At 38.1% G+C, this 12,582-nt stretch overlaps 1 protein-coding gene across 1 annotated transcript in view; it reads left to right on the top strand.

Moving 5' to 3' along the window:
• The window catches only part of MROH2B (maestro heat like repeat family member 2B), a 75,254-nt gene that overhangs the window by 19,929 nt on the left and 42,743 nt on the right, over window positions 1–12,582 (top strand). The window contains exons 13-18 of the mRNA XM_005556793.5: window positions 535–648; window positions 2,204–2,360; window positions 2,499–2,539; window positions 3,163–3,304; window positions 3,877–3,920; window positions 6,890–6,997. Coding sequence (XP_005556850.3) covers window positions 535–648; window positions 2,204–2,360; window positions 2,499–2,539; window positions 3,163–3,304; window positions 3,877–3,920; window positions 6,890–6,997 — 606 coding nt within the window. The remainder of the gene's footprint in view (window positions 1–534; window positions 649–2,203; window positions 2,361–2,498; window positions 2,540–3,162; window positions 3,305–3,876; window positions 3,921–6,889; window positions 6,998–12,582) is intronic.

Below are 12,582 nucleotides of genomic sequence, written 5' to 3'. Positions count from 1 at the left end.
ATGAGGGCATGAATTCCAAACACGAGGGCCTTTCTCTTATGACCTAATCATCTTCCAAAGACCACACCTCCTAATACCATCACCTTGGGCGTTCGGATTTCAACATACGAATTTTGGGAAAACACAAACACTCAGACCACAGCAACTGAGGTCAGCTTTCTTTGGATCAATTGACTGAAAAATATGCGCTTATGATCTCTGTGATTTTAGCAAATTAGTTGCAACTGAAATCACAGTTCCCTCCACAAAGAAGCACGCTTTGAAAATGTTGCCCTGAAGACAATGACAAAGGTCTGAGAAAGAGAGGGGATATCTGCAGTTAAAGGAGCCTCACAATTTCTGTTTCTCTCTTTTAGCAAGGGATGTGTTTCGCAACTAATTCCTCCAAGGAATTCTAGGTTTCTAGGTTCCATGAGCCACTTAAGTTGGGGGACTACATCCTTTACTCCAGAGTCTGAGAATGCACCCAAGGAAAGACAGAGGAGACTAACCTTAGGAGTCACTAACAAGTCACCTGTTTGACCTTTCTTAAAGGAGAAACCAGTGAAAACTAACTTTCATGAGAATGAAAAGGAAGAGGAATCTGTCCGAGAAACAAGCCTTGAGGTCTTAAAAACCCTGGACCCACTGGTCATTGGAATGCCTCAGGTAAGGGGTCTTTTGTCACCACTTACAGTTACTTTGATCACCTTCTTAAAGTCCAGTCTGTGTAAGAATAAAGGCATGAGTTTGTGCTCCATTTGTCATCAGCTTCCTGATGCTCTGACTAGAGGAGGTGTATGGCAATACTGTGTCCAGCACATAGTGCTTCCTCAAAAACAGATGTTGAATTAATTAAGATAATTAATATAAAGTATCTTACATCTGGATAGTTCATGACAATTTATATATATAATATTAGTATATGATTTCTCTTCTTCCTCTAATGCATACAGTAATACTAAGTAGTGGTTTTAATGCAACCAATGCCAACTTACCCTATTCCATCTGGGAAAGTGTTAAAAGCAGCCATTCTCAGGCCTCACTGGAGACCTGATTCATTTGAAACTCAAGGGGAAGAGCCTTAGAATCTGTAGTGCCCAGAAGTACATAGCACAATCAGAAGACAAACAACAGACCACACCATTTAAGTAGTAGATCAGAGGCTTCATCTAGGATGATATGTGGTTCCTGAGTTATCTGAGATATTTACTTAAAATGCAGATTTCCAGGTCACATACCAGACCTACTGAATCAGCAAAACTGGACATAGAGACCAAAAGTCTACAATCAACTAAGTTCCAATATTTCTGATACATACTAAAGTTTAAGACTTTTTGATATAGAAGTAAATGATGACAAAAATAATCTAGGGTCAAACCCTAAAGGGCCTGGAATGCCAAACTTTTACCTTATGGTTGATAAACCAGTGAGAATTTTAAGCAAGAGCTAAACATTTAAAATGATAATTGTAGGGAATCAGTAGATTCACACATGAGTAGACTAACAGCAAAGAGACTGTCTAGGAGATCAGATGCAACTTGTAGGAACTACAGCAATGTCATTACAATAGAAATGAGACATGGAAGGGCACAAGAGATCTTACAATGAAAAAAAGACTGAGTCTGGTGATTAAATATAGATGACAAAGAAGAGAGAAGAGTACAAGTTGACACCAAGGTTTCCATTACCACAAGAGAGTTTTCTAAAGGATATAAAACATACTAAAGAAACACAATGTTTCAGACTTCCAGAGCAGGCAGGTCAGAGCCTGAAGCACAGAGGACAGTAGCAGCCCATTCACTATCCTCTCCCAAGCTTCTCACTGGGGCAGTCACACTCCAATCCTGGAGTTTTGGGAAGTACTTGGGAGATTTTTGGTTGTCACACTGACAAGAGGAATACTGGCACTTGGTGAGTGGGGCCCAGGGATGCCAGCATTCCCCTAGTGTCTGGAGCAGTCCCTCATGACAAAGAATTGTCCTGCCCCACATTCCAGCAACATCCCCATGGAGAAACACTGACCAACACTCACTACGGCTAACACCTGAAAATGAATGTGCTATGCAGAGGCTTCATTTAATGATCTCATCTTGACTTGGCCCGAAAAGCAAAATAATAACAGGATAAAAGCTTCTACATCAGAGAAAAACATCTAGTGAGGACCAGGGAGAAGTAATGGAAAAGAATAAGTAATCCTTGCATCTTGCCCTATTTTCCACAGGTGCTGTGGCCAAGGATCCTGACCTTTGTGGTACCTGCAGAATACACAGAAGCTCTGGAGCCCCTGTTTAGTATCATCAGAATCCTGATTATGGCAGAGGAGAAGAAGAAGCACAGTGCCAAGGAGTCAACAGCACTTGTCATCTCTACGGGAGCTGGTCTGTACATTCATAAACACAGAAAAGCTTTTCTATTATGAGGGATCCATTTCCAGGAAGGCTACAGTGCTTTGATCTTAAACCCAACCCCAATCTCTAACCCCTACAGTGATGATGAAAATTGCTTTCTCTTTCTAGTGAAACTTCCTTCACCACAGCAGCTACTGGCCAGACTTCTGGTGAGTGAGTTACAAAGAACCAAACTACAGCAAATTTAAGTTGATAAGGATAATTCAGTTCCAAATCAATGCTAATATAAATTACATGGAGACTCCAAACAAAAAGAAACACTAAAAAAGCATAATAAATTTCTGCTATACTAGTGACATTCATGAGTATTTATTATTCACACGATTACCTTCCCACTCTGAAATACTTGTTAAACTTTACTTATAATTTTAAAGTGAGCATATACTGAATCGCATTCGTACGTACCATCAAACAAATTCCACATCTGTTGTTTGGATTTCCCATCTCTCTCTTTGGCCCCATATGGATCATTTACTCAAGCACTCTTTCCTCGTGTCTTTATTTAATTAATTGATATATCTAAGTCTTCTTTCCATTTATTTTTGGTTGGTGCTTTCCATGTATTTTTCACCTTCATCCTCAGGGAAAAGGAAATGGGAGAAGGGCTAAGTATTAGCTTCATTCTAGAATAAATAAGAACAGACTGTGATGATTTGTTAAAAGATTATCCAATGCAGAAATCAAAGGAATTGGAACAATGGTAAAAGGAAAAAATAAGTGGGCCTTTTAAAGGCCCCTGAAATTGATAAGCTCTTTCTCTTCTATCCTTCAGGTAATATCTATGCCTGCCAGTTTAGGGGAGTTACGTGGGGCTGGTGCAATAGGGCTTTTGAAGATACTGCCTGAGATCATTCACCCAAAATTGGTAGACCTATGGAAAATACGTTTACCTGAGCTTCTGCAGCCTCTGGAAGGTACGAGGGAGTGGGGCCAGGTCTTTACCCAGCAGGGCAGGAACATAAAGAAATGATGCACCATTTCGCTGTGTAAAGCCATTATTGCTCATTTTAGGCAATAAAAACAATGAACTTGATATGCAAGGTAGATAGCTATTTTTTTTCTTCTTGACTCCTTATGTTCTGTTTCTCTGCCAATATTCATACTACAAGAAGACCTAGTGGGTAACATTCTTAACGGGAATTTTTACTTTCGCGCTTGTCTTTTTCTTGTATCTAGAGAAATTCTATTTTAGTACTGTTCTAAAAAGTTATTAATCATGTTAGAATATCAAAATATGGTCATTTCAGTAGTCATCGAAATTAGCGGAAAGCCTGGATTTTTATGATGGATTGAAGACCTTCTCTCTACCTAGCCAATGTAGTATATTTGATTTCAGATAAGCATTATGAGCAAAAAGAAAGCTTAAAATTGAACTCCAGCACCACTGGAGGCCTGGCCAGGAGAATTTGAGTCTAGGGGTGGTTTTTGTGTTTGTTTTTTGTTTTTTGGTTTTTTTTGCGATTATTACATCAATTTTTGTTTCTAGGAAAGAACATCAGTACCGTTCTATGGGAAACCATGCTGCTTCAGGTAAGGCTGGCTTCTAGAATAATTGTTGATAATGGCATGATGAAATCAGCTAAAGTTACCCATCCTAAATTAAAGGAACTAGATTCCCGAGGATAATAACCTTTTCTTTTCTTTGGAAAAGAACTAGAATGTTATAAGTGATCACTTAAGGATAACGTTCTTTAAATTGCCATAATTTGGACAACAATCTTAAATCCACTTGGGTAAGTTTCAGACAGTTTTGAAGATTTTACTTAGCAATATTTTTCCTGTGTCTTTCTTAAATCTTCTCTAATTTTCAACTTTTTACTTCTTGCAACTTTATTCTTTTACCAGCCACATAATGAAGCACAGATTAACATAATTTCCACTTCCGTGCCCCTAAACACAACTGTATGTCCTCTTCTATTTGTGGCTTAATGTCTTTTTCCTAATGTCTAGAAAACAAACGGCCACATTGTATCCCATTTCCAAAAACGAATTTCCTCTCTCACCCATAAACTTCTTGGAGCTTTACAACTAACAGCACTACAGGTGATACCAAATCCCAGAAATAGTAAATTGCAGACAGGCGGTGGACATTGACTTTACAAAGATGTGACTTCAGAAACTTGCAGGAGGGAAGAAGCCCACAGATAGGGAGCTTTTAATATAGGTTTTCAGTTTATAAGGCACCTACCTAGGAATTACCTATGGCTTCTTAGAAGAGTCAGTTTTCAATGATCTCTCCACAGCACCTCCTCTACCTTCTATCTCCATCCTTCCAGATTCAGAATCTCTGGGGGTGGTACCTGAGAACTGGCATGTTTTAAAGGTTTCCATCAGTGATTCTTATCCAATATATGATTTGAAAGTACATAGGCATGGGCAAGGACTTCATGTCTAAAACACCAAAAGCAACAGCAGCAAAAGCCAAAATTGACAAATGGGATCTCATTAAACTAAAGAGCTTCTGCACAGCAAAAGAAACTACCATCAGAGTGAACAGGCAACCTACAGAATGGGAGAAAATTGTTGCAATCTACTCATCTGACAAAGGGCTAATATCCAGAACCTACAAAGAACTCAAACAAATTTACAAGAAAAAAACAAACAACCCCATCAAAAAGTGGGCAAAGGATATGAACAGACATTTCTCAAAAGAAGACATTCATACAGCCAACAGACACATGAAAAAATGCTCATCATCACTGACCATCAGAGAAATGCAAATCAAAACCACAATGAGATACCATCTCACACCAGTTAGAATGGCCATCATTAAAAAGTCAGGAAACAACAGGTGCTGGAGAGGATGTGGAGAAATAGGAACACTTTTACACTGTTGGTGGGATTGTAAACTAGTTCAACCATTATGGAAAACAGTATGGCAATTCCTCAAGGATCTAGAACTAGATGTACCATATGACCCAGCCATCCCATTACTGGGTATATACCCAAAGGATTATAAATCATGCTGCTATAAAGACACATGCACACGTATGTTTATTGCAGCACCATTCACAATAGCAAAGACTTGGAATCAACCCAAATGTCCATCAGTGACAGACTGGATTAAGAAAATGTGGCACATATACACCATGGAATACTATGCAGCCATCAAAAAGGATGAGTTTGTGTCCTTTGTAGGGACATGGATGCAGCTGGAAACCATCATTCTTAGCAAACTATCACAAGAACAGAAAACCAAACACCGCATGTTCTCACTCATAGGTGGGAACTGAACAATGAGATCACTTGGACTCAGGAAGGGGAACATCACACACAGGGGCCTATCTTGGGGAGGGGGGAGGGGGGAGGGATTGCATTGGGAGTTATACCTGATGTAAATGACGAGTTGATGGGTGCAGCAAACCAACATGGCACAAGTATACATATGTAACAAACCTGCACGTTATGCACATGTACCCTACAACTTAAAGTATAATAATAATAAATAAATTAAAAAAAAAAAAAAAAAAAAGAAAGTGACTGCTCTACTCTCCTGGTCCTCAATTCTAGGATCCACCTCTCTCCTATATTTATGGTTCTTTTATGTTCCATTCCCTCTCTCAAAATTCCCACCAGATTTTCTTCTGCTACCGTTTTAAAATAACTATCTCTACTAGGGAGAAAAATATTTTTTTTTCTAATGGGAAGCCTTGACAACAGTTCCTTTTCCTCTTCCAATTTTGAATATATTTCTGGTCTTTTTTTCCCCAAAACTGTCTGCCCATGTCTTCTTCTCTTAAATTTCCAAAACTGTTTAGTTTCTTTAAAGAACCCATGAATGAGCTCCTATTAAGAGCATACATACACATCCTTTCATTGGTTTTGTTTGGCATTGTGTCCTTTTCTAAGCTTTAAGTTGAAAAAATATAGGAGAAATAATATATATATTGCAATGTGTTTGTCAAAAAGAAAAAAGAACACCTTTCTATGTATTGTTCAAAGAAAAAGGACATGGATTCAAAGGATTGATGTGACCCCGTCTCATAGATATTGGTAAAACCACGAATCTTTAGTTACTAGAGTTGAAGTTTGCAGAAATGTACATTGAAATGTGCCTGTTCTTTAAGACATTTAATTCTTGATTCCAAAAATCTCTATCCTGTTTGGGTTTTTTTTTTTTTAAGTATGTAATAAGTTAAATTAATATTAACAAATGGAGTTTTTCCAAATCTATCAAAACTAGAAAAATGCCAAATTTAAGTTTCAGATTAGATTAGTTTCTATTTTAGGTCTTTTAGCAATGTTTATTTAAAGGAAGAAAAGGAAGTTGCTTTTCCACATTCTGTGTATCTTATTCTCCATGCAAATTCAGAACATATCATAAAATGTTTTTTAGAATAAACTAACAGGAATGTTTCAAAGGAATTAATTATTTTATGGGAAAAGTAATAATACTGTTTAAAATAGATTTAAACTTTTAAAAGATAAGTAACCAAAAAAATACCAAGTAAGCACATGAAACTGTCATATTCATATCTAACTTCCACTTCCTACAACAGTTGCTCAAAGAATCCTTGTGGAAGATCGATGACGTGGCCTGGACCATTCAACTGACTCGGGATTTCAAACAACAAATGGGCAGTTACAGCAATACCTCCATTGAGAAGGTTGGTTTTTCAGCTAAGGGGGAAACCTTAGCTTTTACCTGTGATCCAAAATGGCTTCTATAGCTCCATCTTGTCTGTATTACAATCAAAGGGAGGGAGGCACATTTAGAAAAAAGAGTTCCTTCTTTTTAAGGCCACTAGCTGAAAGCTGAATACTACCTTCTCTGCACCTCACATTTGGCCCAAATTTACTTGTATGGCCTCACATATCTGCGAGGAAGACTGAGAGGTAGATAAGATAGATATGTGCCTGACTAATATTCAGAGGTTCTTTCTAGAGGAGGAAGAAGAATAGATACTGGAAGGCTAACAGCAATGCTTAATGTCAGCTTCTGTCTTGGCTTCCATTATGCCAGTCTTGTGATGCTGGCTATCAAAAAGAATCTACTACAATTTAACATAGGCTTATAGCTAAAATAATACTCAAAAGCTACTTCTAGGAAAGGGTGCCCAAAGAAATATGTTTTAATTTCCAGTGACAAAGAGGTACGGCCATGGAGAACAATGATTAAAGGCCCCACATCCATGTGTCGGTTAACAGGACAAGTCAGAGCAATAAAGTATTTTTCAAACATTATTCTTTTCCATGTTTTTAAAGTCAGTTCTTCTATCCCTCTGTCTCTAAATGGCCCCTACCTAACCTTCCACCTTGTAGCCATCCATTCCCAATGGGGTTTGGAGCCAGTTTCCCCCCTACTTAATACTAATGGGGCTTTAGGTAAATTATTTTATCTCTCTGGATGCTCAACATACTCATCAATAAAATAGAAACAATACCCACCTCTGAGGGTTGTAGTATTCTGAGGGTTCAATGACATACAGTATATAAAGTCCCTGGTGAAGTGCTTAACACAGGGCGTGTGCTTCATGTAATAGTATCTTGGAACATGGTCTTTTAACATAGTCTTTATTATGTTAATACCATTCATAAGTTTATTTTCCTGGAAAAATATTTACGTTTCTCAGTTCCAGTACTCAGTATTTCTTTCCACAAATTATTCATTATCAATCTTTGACTGACATATGTAATTTTCAAAATTCTCCTCACATATGTAATTTTCAAACTCTCTAGTTTGGTGCAGAGTACTGATTTTCCATATGGGTTTATCAAACCCACCAACACACATGGGAAAGATTTGGTGAGTAATGCTCTATCTTCTTATAATACAAACTAGCTCTGTGCACGTCATGTCATGCCATGTATTTTTTTTTTATTATTATACTTTATGTTCTAGGCTGCATGTGCCCAACATGCAGGTTTATTACATATATATACATGTGCCATATTGGTGTGCTGCACCCATTAACTCATCATTTACATTAGGTATATCTCCTAATGCTACCCTTCCCCACTCCCCCTACCACACGACAGGCCCTGGTGTGTGATGTTCCCTTCCTGTGTCCAAGTGTTCTCATTGTTCAATTCCCACCTATGAGTGAGAACATGCGGTGATTGGTTTTCTGTCCTTGCAATAGTTTCCTGAGAATGATGGTTTCCAGCTGCATCCATGTCCCTACAAAGGACATGAACTCATCATTTTTTATGGCTGCATAGTATTCCATGGTGTATATGTGCCACATTTCCTTAACCCAGTCTGTCATTGATGGACATTTGGGTTGGTTCCAAGTCTTCACTATTGTGAATAATGCTGCAGTAAACATACCGGTGCATGTGTCTTTATAGGAGCATGATTTATAATCCTTTGGGTATATACCCAGTAATGGGATGGCTGGGTCAAATGGTATTTCTAGTTCTAGATCCTTGAGGAATCGCCACACTGTTTTGCATAATGGTTGAACCAGTTTAGAGTCCCACTAACAGTGTAAAAGTGCTCCTATTTCTCCACATCCTCTCCAGCACCTGTTGTTTCCTGACTTTTTAATGATCACCATTCTAACTGGTGTGAGATGGTATCTCATTGTGGTTTTGATTTGCATTTCTCTGATGGCCAGTGATGATGAGCATTTTTTCATGTGTCTATTGGCTGCATAAACGTCTTCTTTTGAGAAGTGTCTGTTCATATCCTTTGCCCACTTTTTGATGGGATTGTTTGTTTTTTTTCTTGTAAATTTGTTTGAGTTCTTTGTAGGTTCTGGATATTAGCCCTTTGTCAGATGAGTAGATTGCAACAATTTTCTCCCATTCTGTAGGTTGCCTGTTCACTCTGATGGTAGTTTCTTTCACTGTGCAGAAGCTCTTTAGTTTAATGAGATCCCATTTGTCAATTTTGGCTTTTGTTGCAATTGCTTTTGGTGTTTTAGACATGAAGTCCTTGCCCATGCCTATGTCCTGAATGGTATTGCCTAGGTTTTCTTCTAGGGTTTTTATGGTATTAGGTCTAAAATTTAAGTCTCTAATCCATCTTGAATTAATTTTTGTATAAAGTGTAAGGAAGGGATCCAGTTTCAACTTTTTACTTATGGCTGGCCAGTTTTCCCAGCACCGTTTATTAAATAGGGAATCCTTTCCCCATTTCTTGTTTTTGTCATGTTTGTCAAAGACCAGATGGCTGTAGATGTGTGGTATTATTTCTGAGGGCTCTGTTCTGTTCCATTGGTCTATATGTCTGTTTTGGTACCAGTACCGTGCTGTTTTGGTTACTATAGCCTTGTAGTATAGTTTGAAGTCAGGTAGCATGATGCCTCCAGGTTTGTTCTTTTGGCTTAGGACTGTCTTGGCAATATGGGCTTTTTTTGGTTCCATATGAACCTTAAAGTAATTTTTTACAGTTATGTGAAGAAAGTCATTGGTAGCTTAATGGGGATGGCATTGAATCTATAAATTACCTTGGACAGTATGACCATTTTCATGATATTGATTCTTCCTACCCATGAGCATGGAATGTTCATCCATTTGTTTGTGTCCTCTTTTATTTCACTGAGCAGTGGTTTGTAGTTCTCCTTGAAGAGGTCTGTCACATCCCTTGTAAGTTGGATTCCTAGGTATTTTATTCTCTTTGAAGCAATTGTGAATGGGAGTTCATTCATTATTTGGCTCTCTGTTTGTCTGTTATTGGTGTATAAGAATGCTTGCAATTTTTGCACATTGATTTTGTATCCTGAGACTTTGCTGAAGTTGCTTCTCAGCTTAAGGAGATTTTGGGCTGAGACAATGGGGTTTTCTCAATATACAATCATGTCATCTGCAAACAGGGACAATTTGACTTCCTCTTTTCCTAATTGAATACCCTTTATTTCTTTCTCTTGCCTGATTGCCCCACCCAGAACTTCCAACACTATGTTGAATAGGAGTGGTAAGAGAGGGCATCCTTGTCTTGTGCCAGTTTTCAAAGGGAATGCTTGCAGTTTTTGCTCATTCAGTATGATATTTGCTGTGGGTTTATCATAAATAGCTATTATTGCTTTCAGATATGTTAGATCAATACTGAATTTATTGAGAGATTTTAGCATGAAGGTCTGTGGAATTTTGTCAAAGGCCTTTCCTGCATCTATTGAGATCATCATGGGTTTTTTGTCTTTGATTCTGTTTATATGCTGGATTACATTTATTGATTTACATATATTGAACCAGCCTTGAATCCCAGGGATGAAGCCCACTTGATCATGGTGGATAAGCTTTTTGATGTGCTGCTGGATTCAGTTTGCCAGTATTTTATTGAGGATATTTGCATCAATGCTTATCAGGGATATTGGTCTAAAATTCTCTTTTTTTTGTTGTGTCTCTGCCAGGCTTTGGTATCAGGATGATGTTGGCCTCACAAAATGAGTTAGGGAGGATTCCCTCTTTTTCTACTGATTGGAATTGTTTCAGAAGGAGTGGTACTAGCTCCTCCCTGTACCTCTAGTAGAATTCAGCTGTGAATCCGTCTGATCTTGGACTTTTTTTGGTTGGTAGGCTATTAATTATTGCCTCAGTTTCAGAGCCTGTTATTGGTGTATTCAGGGATTCAACTTCTTCCTGGTTTAGTCTTGGGAGAGTGTATGTGTCCAGGAATTTATCCATTTCTCCTAGGTTTTCTGCTTTATTTGTGTAGAGGTGTTTATAGTATTCTCTGATGATAGTTTGTATTTCTGTGGGGTTGGTGGTGATATCAATTTATCATTATTTTATTGCGTCTTTTCATTCTTCTCTCCTTTCTTCTTTATTAGTCTTGCTAGCAGTCTATCAATTTTGTTGATCTTTTCAAAAAACCAACTCCTGGATTCATTGATTTTTTGAAGGGTTTCTTGTGTCTCTATCTCCTTCAGTTCTGCTCTGATCTTAGTTATTTCTTGCCTTCTGCTAGCTTTTGAATATGTTGGCTCTTGCTTCTCTAGTTCTTTTAATTGTGATGTTAGGGTGTCAAGTTTAGATCTTTCTTGCTTTCTCTTGTGGGCATTTAGTGCTATAAATTTCCCTCTACACACTGCTTTAATAGTGTCCCAGAGATTCTGGTGTGTTGTATCTTTGTTCTCATTGGTTTCAAAGAACATCTTTATTTCTGTCTTCATTTCATTATGTATCCAGTAGTCATTCAGGAGCAGGTTGTTCAGTTTCCATGTAGTTGAGCAGTTTTGATTGAGCTTCTTAATCCTGAGTTCTAATTTGATTGCACTGTGGTCTGACAGACAGTTTGTTATATTTTCTGTTCTTTTACATTTGCTGAGGAGTGCTTTACTTCCAACTATGTGGTCAATTTTGGAATAAGTGCGATGTGGTGCTGAGAAGAATGTATATTCTGTTGATTTGGGGTGGAGAGTTCTGTACAGGTCTATTAGGTCTGCTTGGTGCAGAGTTGAGTTCAATTCCTGGATATCCTTGTTTACTTTCTGTCTCGTTGATCTGTCTAATGTTGACAGGGGGGTGTTAAAGTCTCTCATTATTATTGTGTGGGAGTCTAAGTCTCTTTTAAGTCTCTAAGGACTTGCTTTATGAATCTGGGTGCTCCTGTATTGGGTGCATATATATTTAGGATAGTTAGCTCTTCTTGTTGAATTGATCCCTTTACCATTATGTAATGGCCTTCTTTGTCTCTTTTGATCTTTGTTGGTTTAAAGTCTGTTTTATCAGAGACTAGGATTGCAACCCCTGCCTTTTTTTGTTTTCCATTTGCTTAGTAGATCTTCCTCCATCCCTTTATTTTGAGCCATGTACGTCTCTGCATGTGAGATGGGTCTCCTGACTACAGCACACTGGTGGGTCTTGACTCTTTATCCAATTTACCAGTCTGTGTCTTTTAATTGGAGCACTTAGCCCATTTACATTTAAGGTTAATATTGTTATGTGTGAATTTGATCCTGTTATTATGATGTTAGCTGGTTATTTTGCCCATTTGTTGATGCAGTTTCTTCCTCACATCGAGGGTCTTTACATTTTGGCACGTGTTTGCAGTGGCTGGTACCGGTTTTTCCTTTCCATGTTTAGTGCTTCCTTCAGGATCTCTTGTAGGGCAGGCCTGGTGGTGACAAAATCTCTAAGCATTTGCTTGTCTATAAAGGATTTTATTTCTCCTTCACTTATGAAACTTATTTGTCTGGACATGAAATTCTGATTTGAAAATTCTTTTCTTTAAGAATGTTGAACATTGGCCCCCCGCTCTCTTCTGACTTGTAGAGTTTCTGCTGAGAGATCAGCTGTTAGTCTG

This window comes from Macaca fascicularis, chromosome 6 (assembly GCF_037993035.2).
Source record: "Macaca fascicularis isolate 582-1 chromosome 6, T2T-MFA8v1.1".
Taxonomy (NCBI): Eukaryota; Metazoa; Chordata; class Mammalia; order Primates; family Cercopithecidae; genus Macaca; species Macaca fascicularis.
This window is presented reverse-complemented; position numbering and strand designations above follow the sequence as displayed.